We start from the raw sequence: 19,907 nt of genomic DNA, 5'->3' as shown, positions 1-19,907 counted from the left end.
TTAGTAAAGTCCAGCCACGAGGAAATTTGTGTGGAAGGTTGTTTTTTTATGAGAGTATCCATTTTTGAGAGCTCATTCTTAATCTTTCCCTGTTTGCTGTAGAGGATGTTGATCAGGTGATTCCTCAGTTTCTTTGAGAGCGTGTGGCACAAGCTGTCAGCATAGTCTGTGTGGTATGTAGATTGCAAATTGGATACAATTAACTTAGGCTTGAATAGAGACTGGGAGTGGCTTAGTCATTATGCAAGGTAGCCTATTTCCTCTTGTTTTTTCCTCCCCCCCCGACGTTCTTGTTAAACCCTGGATTTGTGCTGGAAATGGCCCACCTTGATTATCATACACAATGTAAGGAGAGTGGTCACTTTAGATAAGCTATTACCAGCAGGAGAGTGAGTTTGTGTGTGTGTGTGGGGGGGGGGGGTGAGAAAACCTGGATTTGTGCTGGAAATGACCCAACTTGATCATCATACACATTGTAAGGAGAGTGATCACTTTAGATAAGCTATTACCAGCAGGAGAGTGGGGTGGGAGGAGGTATTTTTTCATGCTTTGTGTGTATATAATAAGATCTTCTACACTTTCCACAGTATGCATCCGATGAAGTGAGCTGTAGCTCACGAAAGCTTATGCTCAAATAAATTGGTTAGTCTCTAAGGTGCCACAAGTACTCCTTTTCTGATTGTTCCTTCCTAAGTGAAGTACTTTGCATTTGTCCTTATTGAATTTCATCTGATTTACTTCAGACTATGTCTCCAGTTTATCCAGATCGTTTTGAATTTCAATCCTGTCCTCCAAAGCACTTGCAGCCTCTCCCAGCTTGGTATTGTTTGCAAACTTTATAAGTCTACTCTCTATTCCATTATCTAAATCATTGATGAAGACATTGAACAGAACTGGACCCAGAACTGATCCCTGCAGGACCCCACTCGATATGCCCTTCCAGCTTGACTGAGAAGCACTGATAACTACTCTCTGGGAACGGTTTTCCAACCAATTACACACCCACCTTATAGTAGCTCCATCGAGGTTGTATTTCCCTAGTTTGTTTATGAGACATTTCTCTGAGACAGTATCAAAAGTATGAAAATCCCTTTTCTTTCAACTGGATATTGTAAGAGGCACAGAAACCATTTTGGTGTTTTCATACAATTTAGCCAAACTGCCTAGGCAAATAATGAAGACACCGCTGTTTACTTTTTTTCTCTAGAATAGTAAATTCCACACAAGAAACTACAGAAGAGTGTTAAATTTTCCAAGTGAAACACCTGAAAGTCAGGAAATGCCAAAAGCAAGGTTGCATGTGCAACCTTCGTCTGCTCTTTTGCATATGTGTTATCATATGGTTTTAATTACATAACATTATTTCTATGAATAAAATAATAATAATAATAATAATAATGTAGTGAATTAAAGAGAGGTTCTGTAGATCCCTGTCACGTTCTAGTCCAAACCCCGTTTGCAAATACAGCAGTATAAATCCAAAATAAAACCACTGAAGCCAATAATACTGTGCAGAATTTGTCCTTTAGTGCACAGGATATATAGGTGAAATAAGAATGCCCACTTACCTTACCTTTTTGAGCTAAATGGAAAATCACTTCTTCTCCCAAGCTTTCCTTTGATTGTGCCTTACTCTCACGATCACACTCCCATTTTCATATCTAAATACCGCCCGCCCCAACCCTGCCCTTTGCCAACCAAGAGGGAGGAAAGAATTAATTGGTGCCATTTTTGCTTTTCAGAGGTGCTATGGTACTATGATGATGGGGGTTATAAGTGCCTAAATAGGTAGATTAAAAACCCCAGGAATCTTTACTTAGTGTCCTGCTCTAACCTTTATAGTTCATCACCACATCAAATAAGTGTAGCTGGAAAGCCAAAGCTAGACTCAAACTGCAACATGTCTAAAAAAGGCTGCTGCCCCACTTCCTATTTCTAAATTCAGCTGATCTTTACTGTCTTAAGCGTTTCACTCTCTCTTCTAGCCTTGCCCAGTTTAATGCAACCATCCTGCATTGTGAAAGCAGTTCACTAAACTGTTACCTGCAGAAACTTGTTAAATGAATAAAATTGTCAAATACCATTTTACTCTATTAATGAGTTTATTCCATCTTCTGGTATTTTTTCAGGAAGGCTTTGATGTTAGAGAAAATGCAGTTTGGAATGGCATTGAGAAATAGCTTCTTGGGGACAACCCAGTCCCGCATAGTCTCCACAAGCACTGAGGAACCTCTTGGAGCAAAATCAGCGTGGTTGCTCTGTGTAAGTGAGGGGAAGAACCTAAAAAGGGTTGCACACCTCAGTGCATCAGACCGCAGCTCTGGGTCTCCTCACACCCTGATGCACAGCAAAAACGGTTCAGCTGTTTCTGAAAATGAGATTAAGGGAAAATATATTGTTTTGCCCGTATTAAAAAGATCTTACAATCATTTTGTGGGGAAGCTCTACTGCTTTGGAGAAAGCACTTCAGATACAGCAAGGGGGGTGGCCTTTGTGTCAGGGATATGTCCTTTGCTTTCCCAGTGAAAATCCACAAAATTTGGCCAAGTTACAAGCCTTTGAATAATATCAGTTCACATATTTTCAGTAGAGACTTGTTAAGATTTTGGAAGCTAGATTCCCTGAAGATTACATCTGCTCTGGGTATGCTCTAACCTTGGGCCGAGTGGACTTTTCCTGTAATTGATGCTCCAAACTGTTGCAGGCTGCTGTGGTGCTGGGCATCGGAACTAAGAGCAAGGATATTATCTATCTGTGCCCTCTGTACTCCCCCTGCTGGTGCCAGGCCTGAGAGAAAGAGGAGAGATGGCAGCCACAGAGGGAGTACATTGGGACAAGGAGCCCTGGGGAACTAGGGAGCAGAAGGGGACTGGAAGCTGGCCTGAGTCAGGAAGACAAATTGGGACTCATTGGACAGAGGCAGGGAGCCAAAGGGGGGGAAGAAGACTTAGACTGGACAAGAAGCCTCCTTGGAAGTTATTCTGTTAGTTCAAATAGCAGAATTCTGTGCTATGAATCTTAAAATTTGGTTCGAGAATGAGTACATGCATATTTTAGCTTGCACCAATAGGATGCTTTCACTCTCTTGGGGGAAAAAGGGTTCAGCGTGTTTTGCTCTTTAGCACCACCTAACAGCTGCTGATGGAGCAGCATTTTTTCCCCAGAGACTACGCAGATTCATAAGTCCAAGCGGAGTGCACCAACTACCACGGATATACGGGGGAGAGTAGGGGAGAAGCGTTAGAATTGTACAAGATGACCAAGGACCAGTAGCGAGAGGAAATCTATAGAGCCTCCAGTTAGACTGGCTAACTCTTCCTTGTAGGAAGGGGATTATCTTTATGGGGATGATTTATACGTTTTTGCTGGAGGTGGATAACACTATGATGTCTGGGGTTCCTTTCCCACAAAAAGGAGTATAAGGGGAGAAGGGAAGGTGGCTTTATCTAATTCTGTACAACCGTTCAAAGAAATGTCTGTTCACCTGCAGAAAAAGCAGCAGGCATTCTGTCGCACACACTACAGTAGTCTACATAGTACCCAGCTTGTGGGCCTACCTAGGAGTTCGGTTGTTGAGCACATTTTTCAGAAGCACGGGTATGCACTCAATGCATACTATATGTCTCCTCGTGCTTTATATTTCCACCCTCAGTGTTCGCTCAGTCCTAGAACAGCAGACTGCTAAACAAATGTTCTAATTACAATCCAATACTTGAACAATGTCCTAGAATCCGCACAAACAATATTAACTCTAGCCCGCAATGACCAGCTGCCTGTCAAGCCAATCTGTAAAATCAATGCATCATTCTTCAGTGCTCCAAGTTTAGAGAGAACCTACTGCACTTCACTCATTACTGTCAAGAGGTAAGATCTTCCAGATACTAGCACAGAAGAGGAGGAGCACCAGATAAAAAATTATACATATCTGACTTCTGTTTTCAATCAAGAGGAAAGTGTATAAATCCTTGCTTTGTCTCAGCCAACAATACTCTCCAAGGTCAATAAATCTGGATATTCAGCTCTTCAAAGGTCAATGTGTGCTTACAAGGTAGACTAGACTCTTTCTGGCCAGCTTCTCCATGTAAATGCAATCCAGACTTCTAGCTCCTTTGTGGTCAACAGTACTTTTACATTGCCACAGTTTAATCCGCTCAAGAGAGGATCATAAAGGGAAGTGATGCTTCCCTGGCAACAATCCTCTCTCAGCCTCTGTCCATACTACACAAGCCAACTTTCACAAAGAGGAAAGGAGATTTATGCTTGAAGTATCCCTTAAGGATTTTAGGTTTTGTTTGTTTTAGAGGGTAGGGGAAGGAGGACTTTGAAAGAACAAGCAGAACTAATCTTCAGCTTTTAAATAAAATGCAACTTACACAGATTTCTTGCCCTTGGGTTTTGTGTTCTCCTCTAAACTGAAAAGCTACTCAGCCGCACCTGATGCTGACAGTAAAGGCAACCCACGGGGCTTAGTGACTTGCAATTTTTTATTTTCTTTTAATAAAAAGGGACCCAGATTCGGCAGGCATGGACATAAAAAGTGCTTCAATTCCATTTGGCTTAGAGAGAAAGATTATCCTATTTTCATATAACACCACAAGAAAAGGATTCCAAAGGGTGGGAGCCCTCACAAAAAGTAAGCATGCTGGCTAGTTAAAGGCTCTCTAAAGCTATACTTCCATGTTCTCATGGTGTTAGATTTGTGGGGGTAAATATTAGAACATAAGAATGGCCATACTGGGTCAGACCAAAGGTCCATCCAGCCCAGTACCCTGTCTACCGACAGTGACCAATGCCAGGTGCCCCAGAGGGAGTGAACCTTACAGGTAATGATCAGGTGCTCTCTCTCCTGCCATCCATCTCCGCCCTCTGACAAACAGAGGCTAGGGACACCATTCCTTACCCATCCTGGCTAATAGCCATTAATGGACTTAACCTCCATGAATTTATCCAGTTCTCTTTTAAATCCTGTTATAGTCCTAGCCTTCACAACCTCCTCAGGCAAGGAGTTCCACAGGTTGACTGAACGCTGAATGAAGAAGAACTTCCTTTTATTTGTTTTAAACCTGCTACCCATTAATTTCATTTGGTGGCCCCTAATTCTTATATTATTGGAACAAGTAAATAACTTTTCCTTATTCACTTTCTCCACACAACTCATGATTTTATATACCTCTATCATATCCCCCCTTTGTCTCCTCTTTCCAAGCTGAAGAGTCCTAGCCTCTTTAATCTCTCCTCATATGGGACCCGTACCAAACCCCTAATCATTTTAGTTGCCCTTTCCTGAACCTTTTCTAATATCAGTATATCTTTTTTGAGATGAGGGAACCACATCTGTACGCAGTATTCAAGATGTGGGCATACCATGGATTTATATAAGGGCAATAAGATATTCTCCGTCTTATTCTCTATCCCTTTTTTAATGATTCCTAACATCCCGTTTGCTTTTTTGACTGCCACTGCACACTGCGTGGACATCTTCAGAGAACTAGCCACGATGACTCCAAGATCTTTCTCCTGATTAGTTGTAATTAAATTAGCCCCCATCATATGGTATGTACAGTTGGGGTTATTTTTTTCCAATATGCATTACTTTACATTTATCCACTTTAAATTTAATTTGCCATTTTGTTGCCCAATCACTTAGTTTTGTGAGATCTTTTTGAAGTTCTTCACAGTCTGCTTTGGTCTTAAGTATCTTGAGCAGTTTAGTATCATCTGCAAGAGCATTTTAGTATCATTCCATCTGGGGTGGAATATGAAAAGGTGTATACAAGATGTGGATATCTAACCTGTTGTTGGGATACCGGGATGATAACATTGGACAACATGGAAGGCAGCCTGGCCCAGCACCTTGGGGTGCTCTCCACTTACTTTTTTTCCCATCTTTGTTTCTAATGGTCTTCATAAGGTTGTAAATATGCACAATGTAAGATTAAGTATAAACAATGCAGGAAACCACTTTACTGTATTTATCTTTTTCTTATACTAATGTATATTAATTTTTCTATTATTTCAATTATATTTGTCTCTATTTAATTAAAGCTCATAAAGTTTGTGTGTGTTTCACCAATATCATCTTAATTAACTCTAAGTATCCACCTGAATAAAGAACCTGTCACTTGTAACTCGTGCATGGTGCACGCCAACAAATAATTTTATAATTGCAATCAACAATTAGGCTACAATTGCCAAAGTAACGAAATGCAAGTAGTCCAAAAATACCAACTATTAATAGTGTATGGGTGTCTGGGAGATCTGTAAAGAAACCTCCTGATATTTTAAGTAGGCATAGCATAGAGTAGTCTAGATCTTCAGTAAGGATCCTGGGTGAATCTGTATGGTATATAGACTATTTTTCCATTAAATTTTTTCTCACTTTACATTATTCTAGTCTTTATTATTATTATTATTATTATTTAAACTCTGCCCACTCTGATTCCCCTGTCTCCTAAGAAGAATGTCAACCAAACAACGACAGGTGTCCAACTTTCAGACACAATGTTCATATGGGACTGAAATTAGACAAAACATGGTTGTGCCCATCCTTAGTTCTTAGTCACATCAACGACTTCTCTCTACATGGTAAGCAACTTTATGAATCAGCGTGGAAGGTCTATTCAATAAATGTGTGGCACCCTCTGCTGTCACAGGTGGCTACAGAAGTGTCACAATGGGAAGATAACATATTTTTGGTATGCAAGACACCAGGGCAGAATTAGACCAGGAATCCTGCAATATCTAGCTTTGCACACCAGAATGTAAGATCTCTAGGACAAAGAACATCAGCTAGTTCTTATCACTCACATCATCCTCTACCAAAACAACAGTATGACAGATAGCATTCTAGGAAAACACACATTCTGTCCTCTTCGCCAAAGAGCAAGTACACAGCATCAGTCAATAGGGTGGGTATAAGTTAAATCTTAACTTTTTATGCTAACTTATAGGTGGTTTAACCCTTCTACTAAAGGTATGGCTGCAGATGTGGAATATATTAGCTCTTTCATATGTGCCAATACTCGGAACTGGAAGATAAAAGAAAAAAAACGTAAGGCATGCCCACAAATAAATTTGGTTTTGTCTTCATCAGCTGTCAGAAAAGAGGAGCACAATCACCCTGAATTGGTACAAGTGATATCAAAGAAAAACCTCTTGTTTGTGTCTTCCTATGAAAAGTATGCATTTATATATTTAAATCCACTTGACACACACAAACTCTTGTGAATTTATTGGATACGCACTGCTTCTTTTGCATTAACAATGTAGCTTTTTAACAACAAATATGAATAGTAATTTCTATTGTAATGAGAAGAGGGAAAAAGAACTGCAGTCAAATGTGCCACAGAGCAAGAGAAAGGATAAATCCTTTCCTAACAATTAGCTAATTAAGGTTGAGTCAGAAATGAGAATGAACTATGCCTGTGATATCAAGTGTGCTCAAATTAGATTAAAAAAGCCACCAAATTTTAAGGCCAATACATGTGACAATAACTTTATACCAAGCCAGAAAGAATGGAATGGGCATATCTATAGCTAATCTACTGACTGGTGACCTGAGCCACATCAACCCGCATCATGATATCACAAACTGTATGTGGATGAGAAACCTCTAAAAAAACAAAACAAAAAACCCCAAAGGGCAGGTGATTCACATTCCTTTGAGTTGCTTATTGATTCCATAACCCACCGAGACCTGTACTGTTGGAATTACAGTCTTCCAGAGGAGATGAACACAAGGTCATTAAAGATTCAGTGGCACTTAGCTAGAGTAGGGCAATTGGTTAAATGCTTTCTCCTAAATTTGTTCAGAAGTTTCAACAAATACAGAATTCTTCACTTCCTTTACCCTAACTGAAGTGTAGTGTTACTGTGCACTATTAGAACAGTTGCCATGTGTCACTCCCTTAATGAGATACAGTTCAGTGGCAATTCTCACCACACACAGTGTATAGTTTGCAAAGCACTCTGGGATAACTTTGCATTTATAACGTTGCTTATTTTTCAGAAGCCCACTAAATGTATCTTATAGAAAAGTACTGTACATAGTACACATTTTAAGCATTTGAAGGACACAGCACGATAGTTGTGAAAAATATAAGTGCCAACCCATAGATTAGCATCTCCTATCATTTCTTCCACAGTTAAACCATTACATTTACTTGCTGCAAAATCCATCCACACAGAATAAAAAAAAAAATCTGTCAGCAAATGCATATCTATTTTTGCTTGAAACGCCATTACCACCAAGCAGGAATGCCATATCTTGCCATTCGGAATAAATTTTGTCCTGATATCATCACAGAAATCAGCGATGCAAAATATTTTTTACGAGTGTCTTGTTCTTATACCTCCCACCACCCTGGTTTTTCCTTAAAGAGCATACACAAACATTTGGTCTAATCTATATTTGAATTAACTCGAGTGATCGAACATCCACCACTTCATCTGCAGGGATGAGTCTATGGTCCCATAAATCTATGTTAAGAAACTTTTATTGATAGTCAAGCTTCATTTTCCTTTGCTTCACTTCATACTATTATTTTTAGTCCTACCTACTTGGACCACCCGAAAAGATTCCTCTCCATCTTCAGTGTTTATGCTCTTCAAATATTTGTAGCTAATCATCTCTCCCACTTAGTCATCATTTAGCCAAGTTATACATATTTCTTTTCATCTTCTTTCCCTCGTAAATCAATCCCTCCAGCCCCTTAATCGTTTTTGTTGCTCTTTTGTGAATTCCATCCAATTTGATGACATCTTTCCAGGACTGAGACACACACAATTGCATGCAGTATTCTAGGTGTGGTCTTATCTAGGGGAAGGAAATAAACCCTCTTTGTACTTATATAGTGACATTAATCCACAGACCCCAAAACGATTTACCTCAGTAGATAATTACTATCTCCATTTTACAAAGGGGAAAACTGAGGTACAGAGAAAGGAAGCATCTTGCCCAGTGTTGCACATAAAGTCAGTGGCAGAATCAGAAGAACAGGTGTCCTGATTCCCAATGACCTAGTCAATCCAACAGAGAACATCTGTCCTTATCTCCCTCACTCTTCTCCCAGCTAGTTGAGCTACCAACCTCTGCTAGCTATATCTGAGGTATAACAACAAATCCCTGCACAACAAAACCAACCCAAAACTATCATAGGTTAACTATCCAACCAATCTGCCCATTTCCACAAATTACATTCCAGCAGTCAAGACTGGTTTTAAGTGATACAAAACTAACTGTTGTGCATGTTAGGTTGAAGCAGTTTTCATCTGGTAAGGTTTGTTTGCTTGTTTTTGGTTCAGATGTCTTTGTTAAGGAATCCTCAGTAAACTAACTAAAGAACTTCAGAAAGGTTGAAAATAATTCTTTATGGAAGGAATCTATAGGGGAAGTCTGTAAGGGAAAGCCAGGCTAAAGGCTGAGGGGGAGAAGAATCTGACCAGTTAAATTTAATTTAAAAAAAAAAAAAAACTTGGAAAACCCATAAACAGGATGCAGACACATTAAAAAAGCAACACTGACCTAACAAAGGAATGTGAACTGTAGTTGACTTAAACAGCATCATATCCATTACCCCTCCCTACACACAGAAATCTTGGAAACTCTTAAAGGAACCAAGTTATTTAAAATTTTTCAAACCTTCCATTGACTTTTCACTACACTCACTTTTCACCTATGATACTGTCTTGCTTTGGCCACTGCCCCTTCTTTCTGGTTAGCAAAGCCCCCAAACTTGCTTCAAGATAAAGAAAAAAATAGCTATAATATTCGCCCTTGTCTTGTAAAAATATTAAATTCTAACATGACCAGAACACAAAGACTCATCAGAAGAAGAACAGGAATTGAGAGGATTCTCTGTTCTATGATCTGATCTACTGTTCAACTTCAGAAAATATCAGCATGAGTAGATTGTAAGCACCTTGGAGCAGAGACTATTTCTTCCTACTTTTGTTCAGAACTCAGCACTCTGTTAATACAGAATGAATAATTATAATGTTTGCAGAAATGGAGAACCCAGGGAGGTACTCATTTCTCACACTCTTACTTCCTAAAGGATGGCAAAGGCTCATTTGGCAAAGGGAACCTAGCAGGCTCCATCCTGTCCCATATGGGACTCGTTTTTTCCATCAAGAGTTTGATCAAATTATAGACACAATTTTTCTGTTATCTGATCAACGTAATCACCACTGACAACACTTAACAATGCTCACTAAGTTTTAATGCCTGAATTCATCTCTAAGTTTCCATCTGCATCAGCATTTTTATCTAAGAGGTCGAGTATTGGACTCATTCCCACGTGAGCAGCTCATCTATCCACCACTCAGGCTACCCTTTGATCAAAAAAAAAAAAAAAAAAAAAAAAAAAGGGCTACTGAAAGAAGGCACCAGGGCAGTGTTATTTACGAATACTTTGCCTCAGTCTTCTCTTTGGAAAGACCTATTCACACATTTTTTCACCTCCTACCTTAAGCAAACCTATGCTTGCAGTACTATTTTTGCCAACAACCCAATGCTGTTCTTTAGTAGGGTTTCAAATTCAAAAAAGGGCAAAGTAAATTCATCTACCTCTGTGGCAAATCATTTTTAAGGTCTCCATTGTGTCTGCCAACTAGGGTCTCAGACCCATCAGCAGAGTTTCCCAACTGGTGGCTAAACTGGAATTGTGAGTGTCCAACACATTACCTCACTCAAGACACAAATGGGGAGCTTTTTAGTCTAGTCATCACATTCACCAGGTAAGCCAAAAGGACAGAGCCTCCCATAGTTTAACCAGATAGGTAAGAGCTGCACTAAACTGGCGTTAGCTGTAAGTTGAGGGAGAGAGTGGTCAGTCTTGAAAGAGGGACTGGAAATCAGGAGACTTCAAGTCTTTTCCCAGATCTGTCAATGAGTTGCTGTGTCCTTGTGCAATGTCACTTAACTTCATGTTAGTTTCCCCATTTGTATAACAGAAGTAAGCAACACTTACCTCATTGGGGGTAGTAAGAATTAACTAGTTAACATTTGCAAAATACTCATAGACCTTTGGTTTGAAGACACTAGAGAAATGCAAAGTATTACTATTATTATTTTATTTTTATTCTTATTTTATTATTTGAATTTTAAATGCAGCACTTATTGGGGTCATGACCCAGAACAACTCTTGTCATAGTAGTATGCTTCCAAATGAGGGAAGCAAAAATCACAGTGACAACACAAATAAATCATAATAAGCCATAATGCCCACCATCCAAAGTTCTGTGACATTAAAGGCAAAAAAAACCCTTTGTTGTGATTCACCAAGGATTAAAACTTACTGTAGCATAAAATGTTATAAAAGTAGAAGATGCAAAAGCAGTTACAGAAGGTACGGATACACTCAAAAAACTCTACAATCCACTTATCAAAGAGATTGCAGTTTGTATTTCAAGGCAGGTTAGATAATAATATGCATAATATGGAGTATGGTTAAGGAAACTATATCCTGAATTTGTTGTATTTGATAAATAACTACAAGTAAAAATGAATGAGGAGACACTCTTTCTTGCTAACTTGTTTTAATTCCACATCACTAATCTTTTGCTCACTGTGATGCTGCCGGAAACTTTACAATGAAATCCACACACCCCAAAAGTACATTGCAGGTTGCTGAGCACTAAAGGGGAAGGGACTTCAAGCCCTAAGTTTGTTGGCAGACAGCAGGGGTGGCTGCATCCCACAGAGTTTGATAACATAACATCATGGCCTCTGCCACTTAACAATAGGAGGAGCAGCCCATTGAGAATTAAGGACCCACTAACTGTTGATACATCTGGATCTGAACTGATGCTGCAACTGGCTCCCTTTTGTGAAAATTAGGATCAGCCCGCATTTGGACAAAGTTTCGATGTCTTCTACGCTTGAGATTTCTGTTAGCCGAAGGGATAAGCACTTACTTGGAATTCGGATTTTAAATTTGCCACTCTGCCCAAAGCCACCCTCTATTACTCCATCCTCTCCTGTAGATAGTTTGACTTTTAACCCCACAAAAATCTGGATGTTGGTCTCCTTCTTAAACAATGAACGACCGATCACACTATAATCATCCAGCACCTGCAAAAGAAAAGAAAAAAAAAATATATATATATACACACACACACACACACACACATATATGTGAGCCTAAATCATAGAATAACAAGAACAATTATACATATATGGAACACATTATAATTTGGTGTGCTTTAAAGCTTTCATCAGCATGAATTTGGGATGGCCACAACTCTCAAATGGCATAGTATGTACATAAATACTTATTCTAAGTGAGCACAGGACTGATAGCCAGGAACTACTGAGTTCTAATCCCAACTCTTTTCCAAAACTGCAAGGGAACTTCTATAAGTCATTTTCTGTGCCTCAGACTCACCTACTGTAAACATAGGGGGAATAATACTCACCTGCCTCATATAAGTGATGTGAAGATTAATTAGTTAGCATCTATTAAGTGCTCTGAAATCTTTCCATGAAAGGCAATGGAGAAGTGCAATTGTTATTAATGACCCTCACCACAAAGCAGTTTATTCCATCACTTACCCCAACATCATTTCCATAGATACTCCACTTCCTTCAACATCAGTTCTGTACTCATGCCCCCTTGGTTTCAGTCAAGCAGGTGATTACTTAGAATTCCTCAATACAACCCTTTAAATACTGTATGTAGAAGTGAATTTTTAATCATGTTGATTTGTTAAATCAAAACTTGAACAACAGTTGTATTGAATTTTAATTTCAAGGTTTGTAACCAAGTGGGAGGAACCATTCCAAGTTTGGATTCTTAATTAAGTGATCAGGCACAAGAACCAGCAAGCTTCGTGGGTAGGGTGAGATAAACAACCCTCCCTACCGCATTATGAAGCATAAGGTGCAGCCAACTGAGCCTAATCCCCAAGGTGTGAATATCTTTGGATGCTGCTAACTCCTGGAGTTACTGTACCTCCCTCACTGCAGTAACAAGAGTCTTTATTTGTGGGAAGGAATTTGTTCCTTTATTACAGTGGAAGTTGCAGCTGGCTTCAGCAACGGTTTCTTCATTGCACCTGAGTCGTCATTTTAGCCAAGCTATTAAGAAAAACGTTTTGAGAGCCACAAATTAGTCTGAATATTCCCTCAGTCCACAGTTTGATACTCCACAGCATTATGACCCATCAGTTACAAGCTACTCTGATTTCTTAGAAACTTCTCTTCCATAGGCAAACATCTGCAGAGCCTGAGGAATTACAAGCCATCGGTGTCCTTTTTCATGTTTTTAAATTAAGATGCTTAAAAAAAAAAATACACCACTCTATTCTAATTCCTGACATTTCTCAGGTGTCTAGTTAAGCAATCTAACACCCCAGTTCTAAATTTTTAAATGTTTAAACACAAAAATGAGAAAGATCAATAGAACATCCCAATGGGAAAAAAATCTAGAGTTCTTCAATCCTGTAGTCCTAGCTTTTAAATGCTATGTGAAGTACTTTAGAATCACTTCAGTGGAGTGAATGAAATTTCTGAAGTAGGCGTTTCAAAAGGTGACCACCACTATGCTACCTGGGCCCTTCTCACCCTTTCATTTTGAATACAGAGGGTCTCTCATGCCAGTGTAGAGGCTTCCATATACCAACTGTTTCATTGTAATTGCCCGTAAAGGGGAAGGGAGATCAGCTTTTTAAAAAATGTAAAATGATGATTTTAATGCATTTTAAGAATGTTCCAAAGTTATATTTCATTTAATTATTTACATAAATTGAATTATAGGGTGAACATCCTGCTAGCGTGGTTTCGTTTTGACTCATTCAGTCTGGCAGGGCTGTCGGAACAGCTCAGAGTAATTTCTCTTTGTGAACACTGTTAGAGCACTATAATATAATTCTGTTAAAGGGAATGGAGTGATTTCATATATTAATTATAGGTTTATTGGAAAAAACACTAACAATTCTGAAAGTGTAGCATTCACTTATTACAATTGTCCTGAAGTACATTTACCCTTTTAAAACAAGTCCTACTCTCGCACTCACTTGAGTGATAAGTTTCCAAGATAGCAACTTGAATTTGTAAGCACTGGGGCAAGGACTCAGTCTTCCAGACATTTACCGTGCTGAGCAATGATATTTAATACTCCTCCTCTTCTTCTAGTTATTACAAATATTCTGCAGATAGCAGAACACCTTTTATGAGACATCCCTAAAGCACTTTACAAAAAACTAAATACCACAACATCTCTTTGAGATGGGAAAGCAATACTCTCATTTTACAAACAGGAGAAATGCGGCACAGAGTGGGTCAGCAAGTATCTCAGAATCACATCAGTCGCAAAATTTGGAATAGTGTCCCCTAAGGTCCTGACTCTCAGTCCTCCACATTGACCATTCGACTGAGATTAGAAGAAATTAACTTCTCCCTGATTTATTCTTGAAGACAGACAAACTTCTGAGAGGATAACCAGCCTCAAGTAACAAGGTGAAAAGAATGCTGATCACACAATAAAATAAAATAGATGTGTAAAATAACATCAGCTTTTGAAAGAGATTTTCTTAAAAATGAACAATCATTTTTCAAGCCCTGGATCAATTACTGTATTAAAAAAAAAGACTATTTTACAGACTTTTTTTCTTTAAAAAGCTACAGAAATGCATGTTCTCTCCCACTGAAACTCAACACTTCCAATTACTTTAACAGCAATTTAGCTCCAATCACTGGATTTCACAGTAATCCCCTTTGAGTTCTCAGAACATCTACTATGGCAATCACTTTGCCGATTAGCTGAATAGCCTTTTGAGAGATCTCGCTCTCTTTTTTTTATGAAATATTATTAACTTAAAAAGCTGAACGCTGCAAAGACAGTAAGGGATATGTAGTCTGTTCTGAAGCAGCAGCAAGGGGCCTAGCAATGAGGGCAGACTAATTTTATTAACTTCAGGGAAACTTCAAAAAGCTTTAGGGCTTTAATGCCAGACAGAGACGACCCCAAAAGTCAGTTTAAGTGCTGCATAAACAAAGGATTAGGGCAAGAAAAAGCTGAAGGCTCCTTGCATTTCTTGTTTATGTTGTCATATGACCTAGTGGGAGTGGGAGAGGGCTGCCTCTCTGACTTTAATCCCCCATAGTGTACAGTGGCGTTTCAGTTCACTGACCTACATTACGATAATATTTTTTTTAAACTTATGGGCAGAGGTACAGCATCAAACTCACTTAAGGACTTTTAAAAAAAAGGGGGAGGGGGGAGAGAGAGAGAGAGAGAGAGCGTGCGCGCAGAAGTGTTTCTGGTTGCTATATTCTCCCTCTCTTACTTCGGTTAGATCAGCAGCTTAGAAAGGGATTTCAAGTTCAAAGGGAACATCTCTGTTACTCTTGTTTTTACAGCTTAGTCCAGAGGACACAATAGCATTGATTTTATGAAATATCCCCTCCTTCCTCTTGGCTTTTGTGTTTGCAGAAAAAAGTAAATAGTACTTTATCATCATAGGTGAAGTGTGTGTGTCACACACACACTCTCTCTAATACCAAATACACACCACACACACTCTTTGATATAAACGCTACAGTATTATGTCTTCAACTCTGTAGTTAGGGTTGTGTGTGCAGGCATTCAGTGCAAACACAATTTAACTCCAGGAAAAATAACTGCTAGTTCCTCTCAAGAGGGGAATCTGGTAACTACACTGTCAAATCTGCCAAATCATCCTCATTTATAGGGTGACACAAACAAATTCACTGTCAGCTGAGCATCCTCTGAAACAACTCATCATGAACATTTGGAGGTCAAACACAGCCCATGCTCTTATCCCCCATCCCTAAAGAACCAAGGGGAGCAGGACAGAAATGGATGGAAGAAAAAACAAAGGGGGCTGTTGGAATGAGGGGAGGGAAATAATGAGAGAAAAGTTGGGACCAAGAGAAAGAGTGAGAGAGTGAAAACATTGAAGGTTCAGATAGCTAGAAGGAAAGAGACATTTTTCTTTTCTGATTTAGCCTAACATGATTGAAAATGTGATAGAAAATTAGTCTGAGGGTTTCACAGATCCTGGAAAAGACTGAAGAAGGGATACATTGACAAGTTAGGAAAAATGGAGAATGAGAAATGAAAGGGGGAAAAAAAACTAAATGAGGTACTAAAAATGGAAAGATTTATGATTAGAGTACATTTGTTATTTTACAGAAAGTTCACTTTAGACAACATTATAATCTTGAAGTCAGTGGCAGTTTGGCTGTTTCTTGCAAAAAGTTTCAGAACATGTTCCCAGCTCTTGAGCGGAAAGAGGACAGGGAAGATGCTCCCCACAGCAAGTGACCCTCTATGGATGCTACAGATCCTCATCGTTTTCTTTTTTTAAAAGTTGACACATATGTATTGGAGGAAATAATCCTATACTGGCCCTTGAGAGGATGAAGGAGATGGGAATTGACATGGATTTCCAGATTATAAAGTCTAATTTTTTTTATTCCCAATGTATGGTTTTGGTTTTATTATTGTGAACCAGAGGAATTACTCAGCAGAAAAAAAGTAATTTCAGTCAGCAAGGTCTTTTCCTCATGAGTTAATGTCTATATCAAGGAACCAAAAATAAGTTAACATAGGCAGAAAAGGAAACAAAACTCACAGCTTAAGGATTCTCACCTGTTCTCTGAGCAATTTGTTTGAAGACCAACCTTTGCAAAAGTATTCTCCCCACTCTGTCTCCCAAGCAGACAGACAATTTAACCTCGCCAGTCCCCTTGTACCCTGCCACAGTTGTTTTAGTAAAGAGATGAACACATAGAAGTCTGAAATTGTGTTTTCAGGTGTCTCCCCTGTAACTCTGAGAAGATCTTCACCCTGATGCATATTTTTCACATCCCATTCTTTGCATTCACACCCTACAGAGGACTAGCATCATGACACCCATCCTCCTGACTCTGTCCCAGTAAAGTTGGACAGGATTCCATTTGTTACCTAAACCAGCCTGAGGGTTGAGTGCTACTGGGCACTTCCTCCTAAGACAAGCACCTTGCCATGACAGTAGTCTGAGCTCATAAACTTCAAGGCCAGAAGAGACCACCACCATCATCATCTAGTCTGACCTCCTGCACATCACAGGCCACAGAACCCACCCACTCCTGGAATAGGCCCAGAACCTCTGGCTGAGTTATGGAACGCCTCAAATTTTGGTTTAAAGACTTCAAGTTACAGGAAATTCACCATTTATTCTAATTCAAACCAACAAGTGACTCATGCCCCACCCTGCCCCCAAGGTCTCTGGCAATTTGACACGGGGGAAAATTCCTTCCTGACCCCAAATATGACAATCAGTTAAGACCCTGGGCCTGTGAACAAAACTCACCAGACACACATCTGAGAAAGAATTCTCTGTAGTAACTCAGAGCCCTGACCCAGTGAGAAACAATGAAGATGGGGAATCAAATAAATAAGAGAAATAACATGATAATTATTTAAATTGCTTTGAATTTTAAAAACCAACAAACAAATTGGGATCTCCATGGCACATAAAGAGCCCTACAGCATATTGGACCATTTATACTCATTTGTAACGCAGGATTTGTTCATCTCTACTTAAACTCAAGTCTTGAAAAAAATCACAGAAAGCTACAGGTATTAAGTTCCTGACATATCCTGGTTAAGAAAGATATTTTTCACTCTTTGCAAAGAAAGTGGCCGAGGGCACAACTTTATTAATCTTTTGCTGTTCCTCTTCTGCTAAAAGAAAAAATGACATAAAAAGATATGGTAGGAGATCAGAAGGGGATATGGACTATTATTTTCTGTATTACCATGGACCAAGAACCCATTGTCCTATGTGCCCAATGAACACAGAAAAAAAGATGGTCCCTACTACAAAAAGCTTACAATCTAAGTATAAAAGAAGAGACAACAGATGGATACAATGGGGTGGGGGGAGTACAAGGAACCTGAGACAATATTGATCAGCATGATAGTCAGTGGTATCAGTGCATCAGCAGCCTAACTGTTAAGTTTTTTTGTAGCCATCACAGCAAAGGAGAGTTGTTAGGAGGGATTTGGAGAAAAATAAGGAGGTAGCTTTCTGGATGCTCACTGGAGCTCCTCTCAAGTATGAGGAGCAGCAGGAGAGAAAGCATGAAGATGCTTATTTGAAAATTTAACAAATGGGCGATGGAAGCTGGCATCCTGGGCCTATCAGAGGCAGGAATTGACAATTCGATAGTGATAAGTAGGGTGGGAACAGGCCATGAAGGGTTTTGAAAGTGAAGACTAGTAGATGATGTTTGACGTGAGAGAGAAGGGGGAGCCAGTGCAGGGATGCAAAGATGGGGATGACAGTTAAAGTGATGAGTTAAGAGTGTTCTTTGCAGTAGCATTTTGAATGCACATGAAATGGCAAAGATTACATTTGTCAAGGCCAGAGAACAGGATGTTGCAGCCATGAGACCTTGGGGCATGTCTACACTTAAACCACTACAGCAGAGCCACAGCACCACTATAGTGCGTCAGCGTAGACACTACCTATGCCGACGAGGGATTCTCCCATTGGCACAGGCAATCCACCTCCCCAAGAGATGTGGATTTTTCCTGAGACATGAAGCTATGCTGATGTAAATTCCTAGTATAGACCAGGCCTTTGTGCTTCCAGCAAGTGGTCAATAAAAGCAATGAATTTGCCATAATTCATATAAACGTATTTGGCCATTAGGGCCTAGAAGTTTGAGACCCTGTAGTGTCACAGACGAGGATTCCTTCTGCCCAAAGAAGTCTAGCCTCTTGCAGTCTCTATCATAAGGGGTGGATCTGGAATGATGTTGCCTTCCCCATGCGTTAACCACATCCACCACTATAGAAATAGGCGGAGGCTGGGTAAAGAGGAAGTCCGTCTCCTTAGGAGGCACGTAATACTTTTTATTGGCCCTTTTCTGTGTTGGTGCAACAGAGGATGGTGTCTGCCATATGACCTTAGCTGTGTCCAGAAAAGCCTTGTAGATTGGGAAGGCGAGTCTAGAAGACGAGGACGTGTGTAATGATGCGAGTCTTTCACCTCCTTAGGGAGAACTGGTAGCACATCCAACATGCTCTTACTAAGGTCTTGGAATAGCTTGAAGTCATCAGCCAGTGATGGAGGAGGGGACACCACCACTTTGTCTGGTGAGGAGGAGGAGAAGTTTGCCATGGGGTAGTTTGCACCTCTAGTCTGGCCTCCTGCTCCTTGAAAGTTTCTTCCTCTGGTTCTGGGGCCCTGGACACCAAAGCAACAAGGGAATGTCTAGTGGATCCCCTATGGGAGGTACTCGATGTCTGAGAAATGTGGGGCCTGTAGACTGCCCACGGATCCCAGTATGGCCACTGGGAGGGAAAGGAATGGGTGGTGGTACACAGGGGTACTGGCAGGGACAGGTGTAAGAGGAGGAGAAGGCAGGAAATAGAAAGAAGGCCAGAGTGGGGCAAATATCACCAGAATTAAGGGGGATGTGCACGAGGGACCTAGATTTGTGCTGGAGGGTGGGGGAGATTGGGAAGAAGAGGAGAAGAGGAGTATGCAGAGGTGGAGGGAAATGCACAGGGATAAGGATAACCAGGAAAGATAAATGGAGCCAGTGGGGAGAAGGGAGGAGGAACAGAAGAGATGCTTTGACGCAGAAGAGAGATGTGTAAGAGCCACGGATAAGCAGCAGATGGACAAGATTACCAACCCCGCCCCACCCCACAAAAGTTCTAAAGGTATGTTTCCGGCCCTAAGGCTGAGCTGGCTGGGAAGACACTGCCCCATCATAAATGGGGCCTCACCAACAGCAGTCCCCAGTGGTGGTGAGGGGATGGGATCAGACTGAGATAATGGTATGTGCAGTTCCTGGCCCCAGTGTTGAGACCAAGCTGGCTCAGAAGGGCTCCCTATCATAGGCAAGGCCACCCCCAAAAGCAACCCCTGCTAACTGTCTCAGT

The 19,907-nt window shown here is 40.2% G+C and overlaps 1 protein-coding gene across 1 annotated transcript in view; it reads right to left on the bottom strand.

Moving 5' to 3' along the window:
• Nucleotides 1-19,907, bottom strand: part of EEFSEC (eukaryotic elongation factor, selenocysteine-tRNA specific) — a 167,710-nt gene that overhangs the window by 42,542 nt on the left and 105,261 nt on the right. Inside the window, exon 6 of the mRNA XM_074957655.1 lies at nt 11,917-12,073. Within this exon, the coding sequence (XP_074813756.1) occupies nt 11,917-12,073 (157 nt within the window). The remainder of the gene's footprint in view (nt 1-11,916; nt 12,074-19,907) is intronic.

This window comes from Natator depressus, chromosome 7 (genome assembly GCF_965152275.1).
Source record: "Natator depressus isolate rNatDep1 chromosome 7, rNatDep2.hap1, whole genome shotgun sequence".
Classification (NCBI taxonomy): domain Eukaryota; kingdom Metazoa; phylum Chordata; order Testudines; family Cheloniidae; genus Natator; species Natator depressus.
Note: the sequence above shows the minus strand (reverse complement) of the source record. Positions and strands in the feature narration are given on the sequence as shown.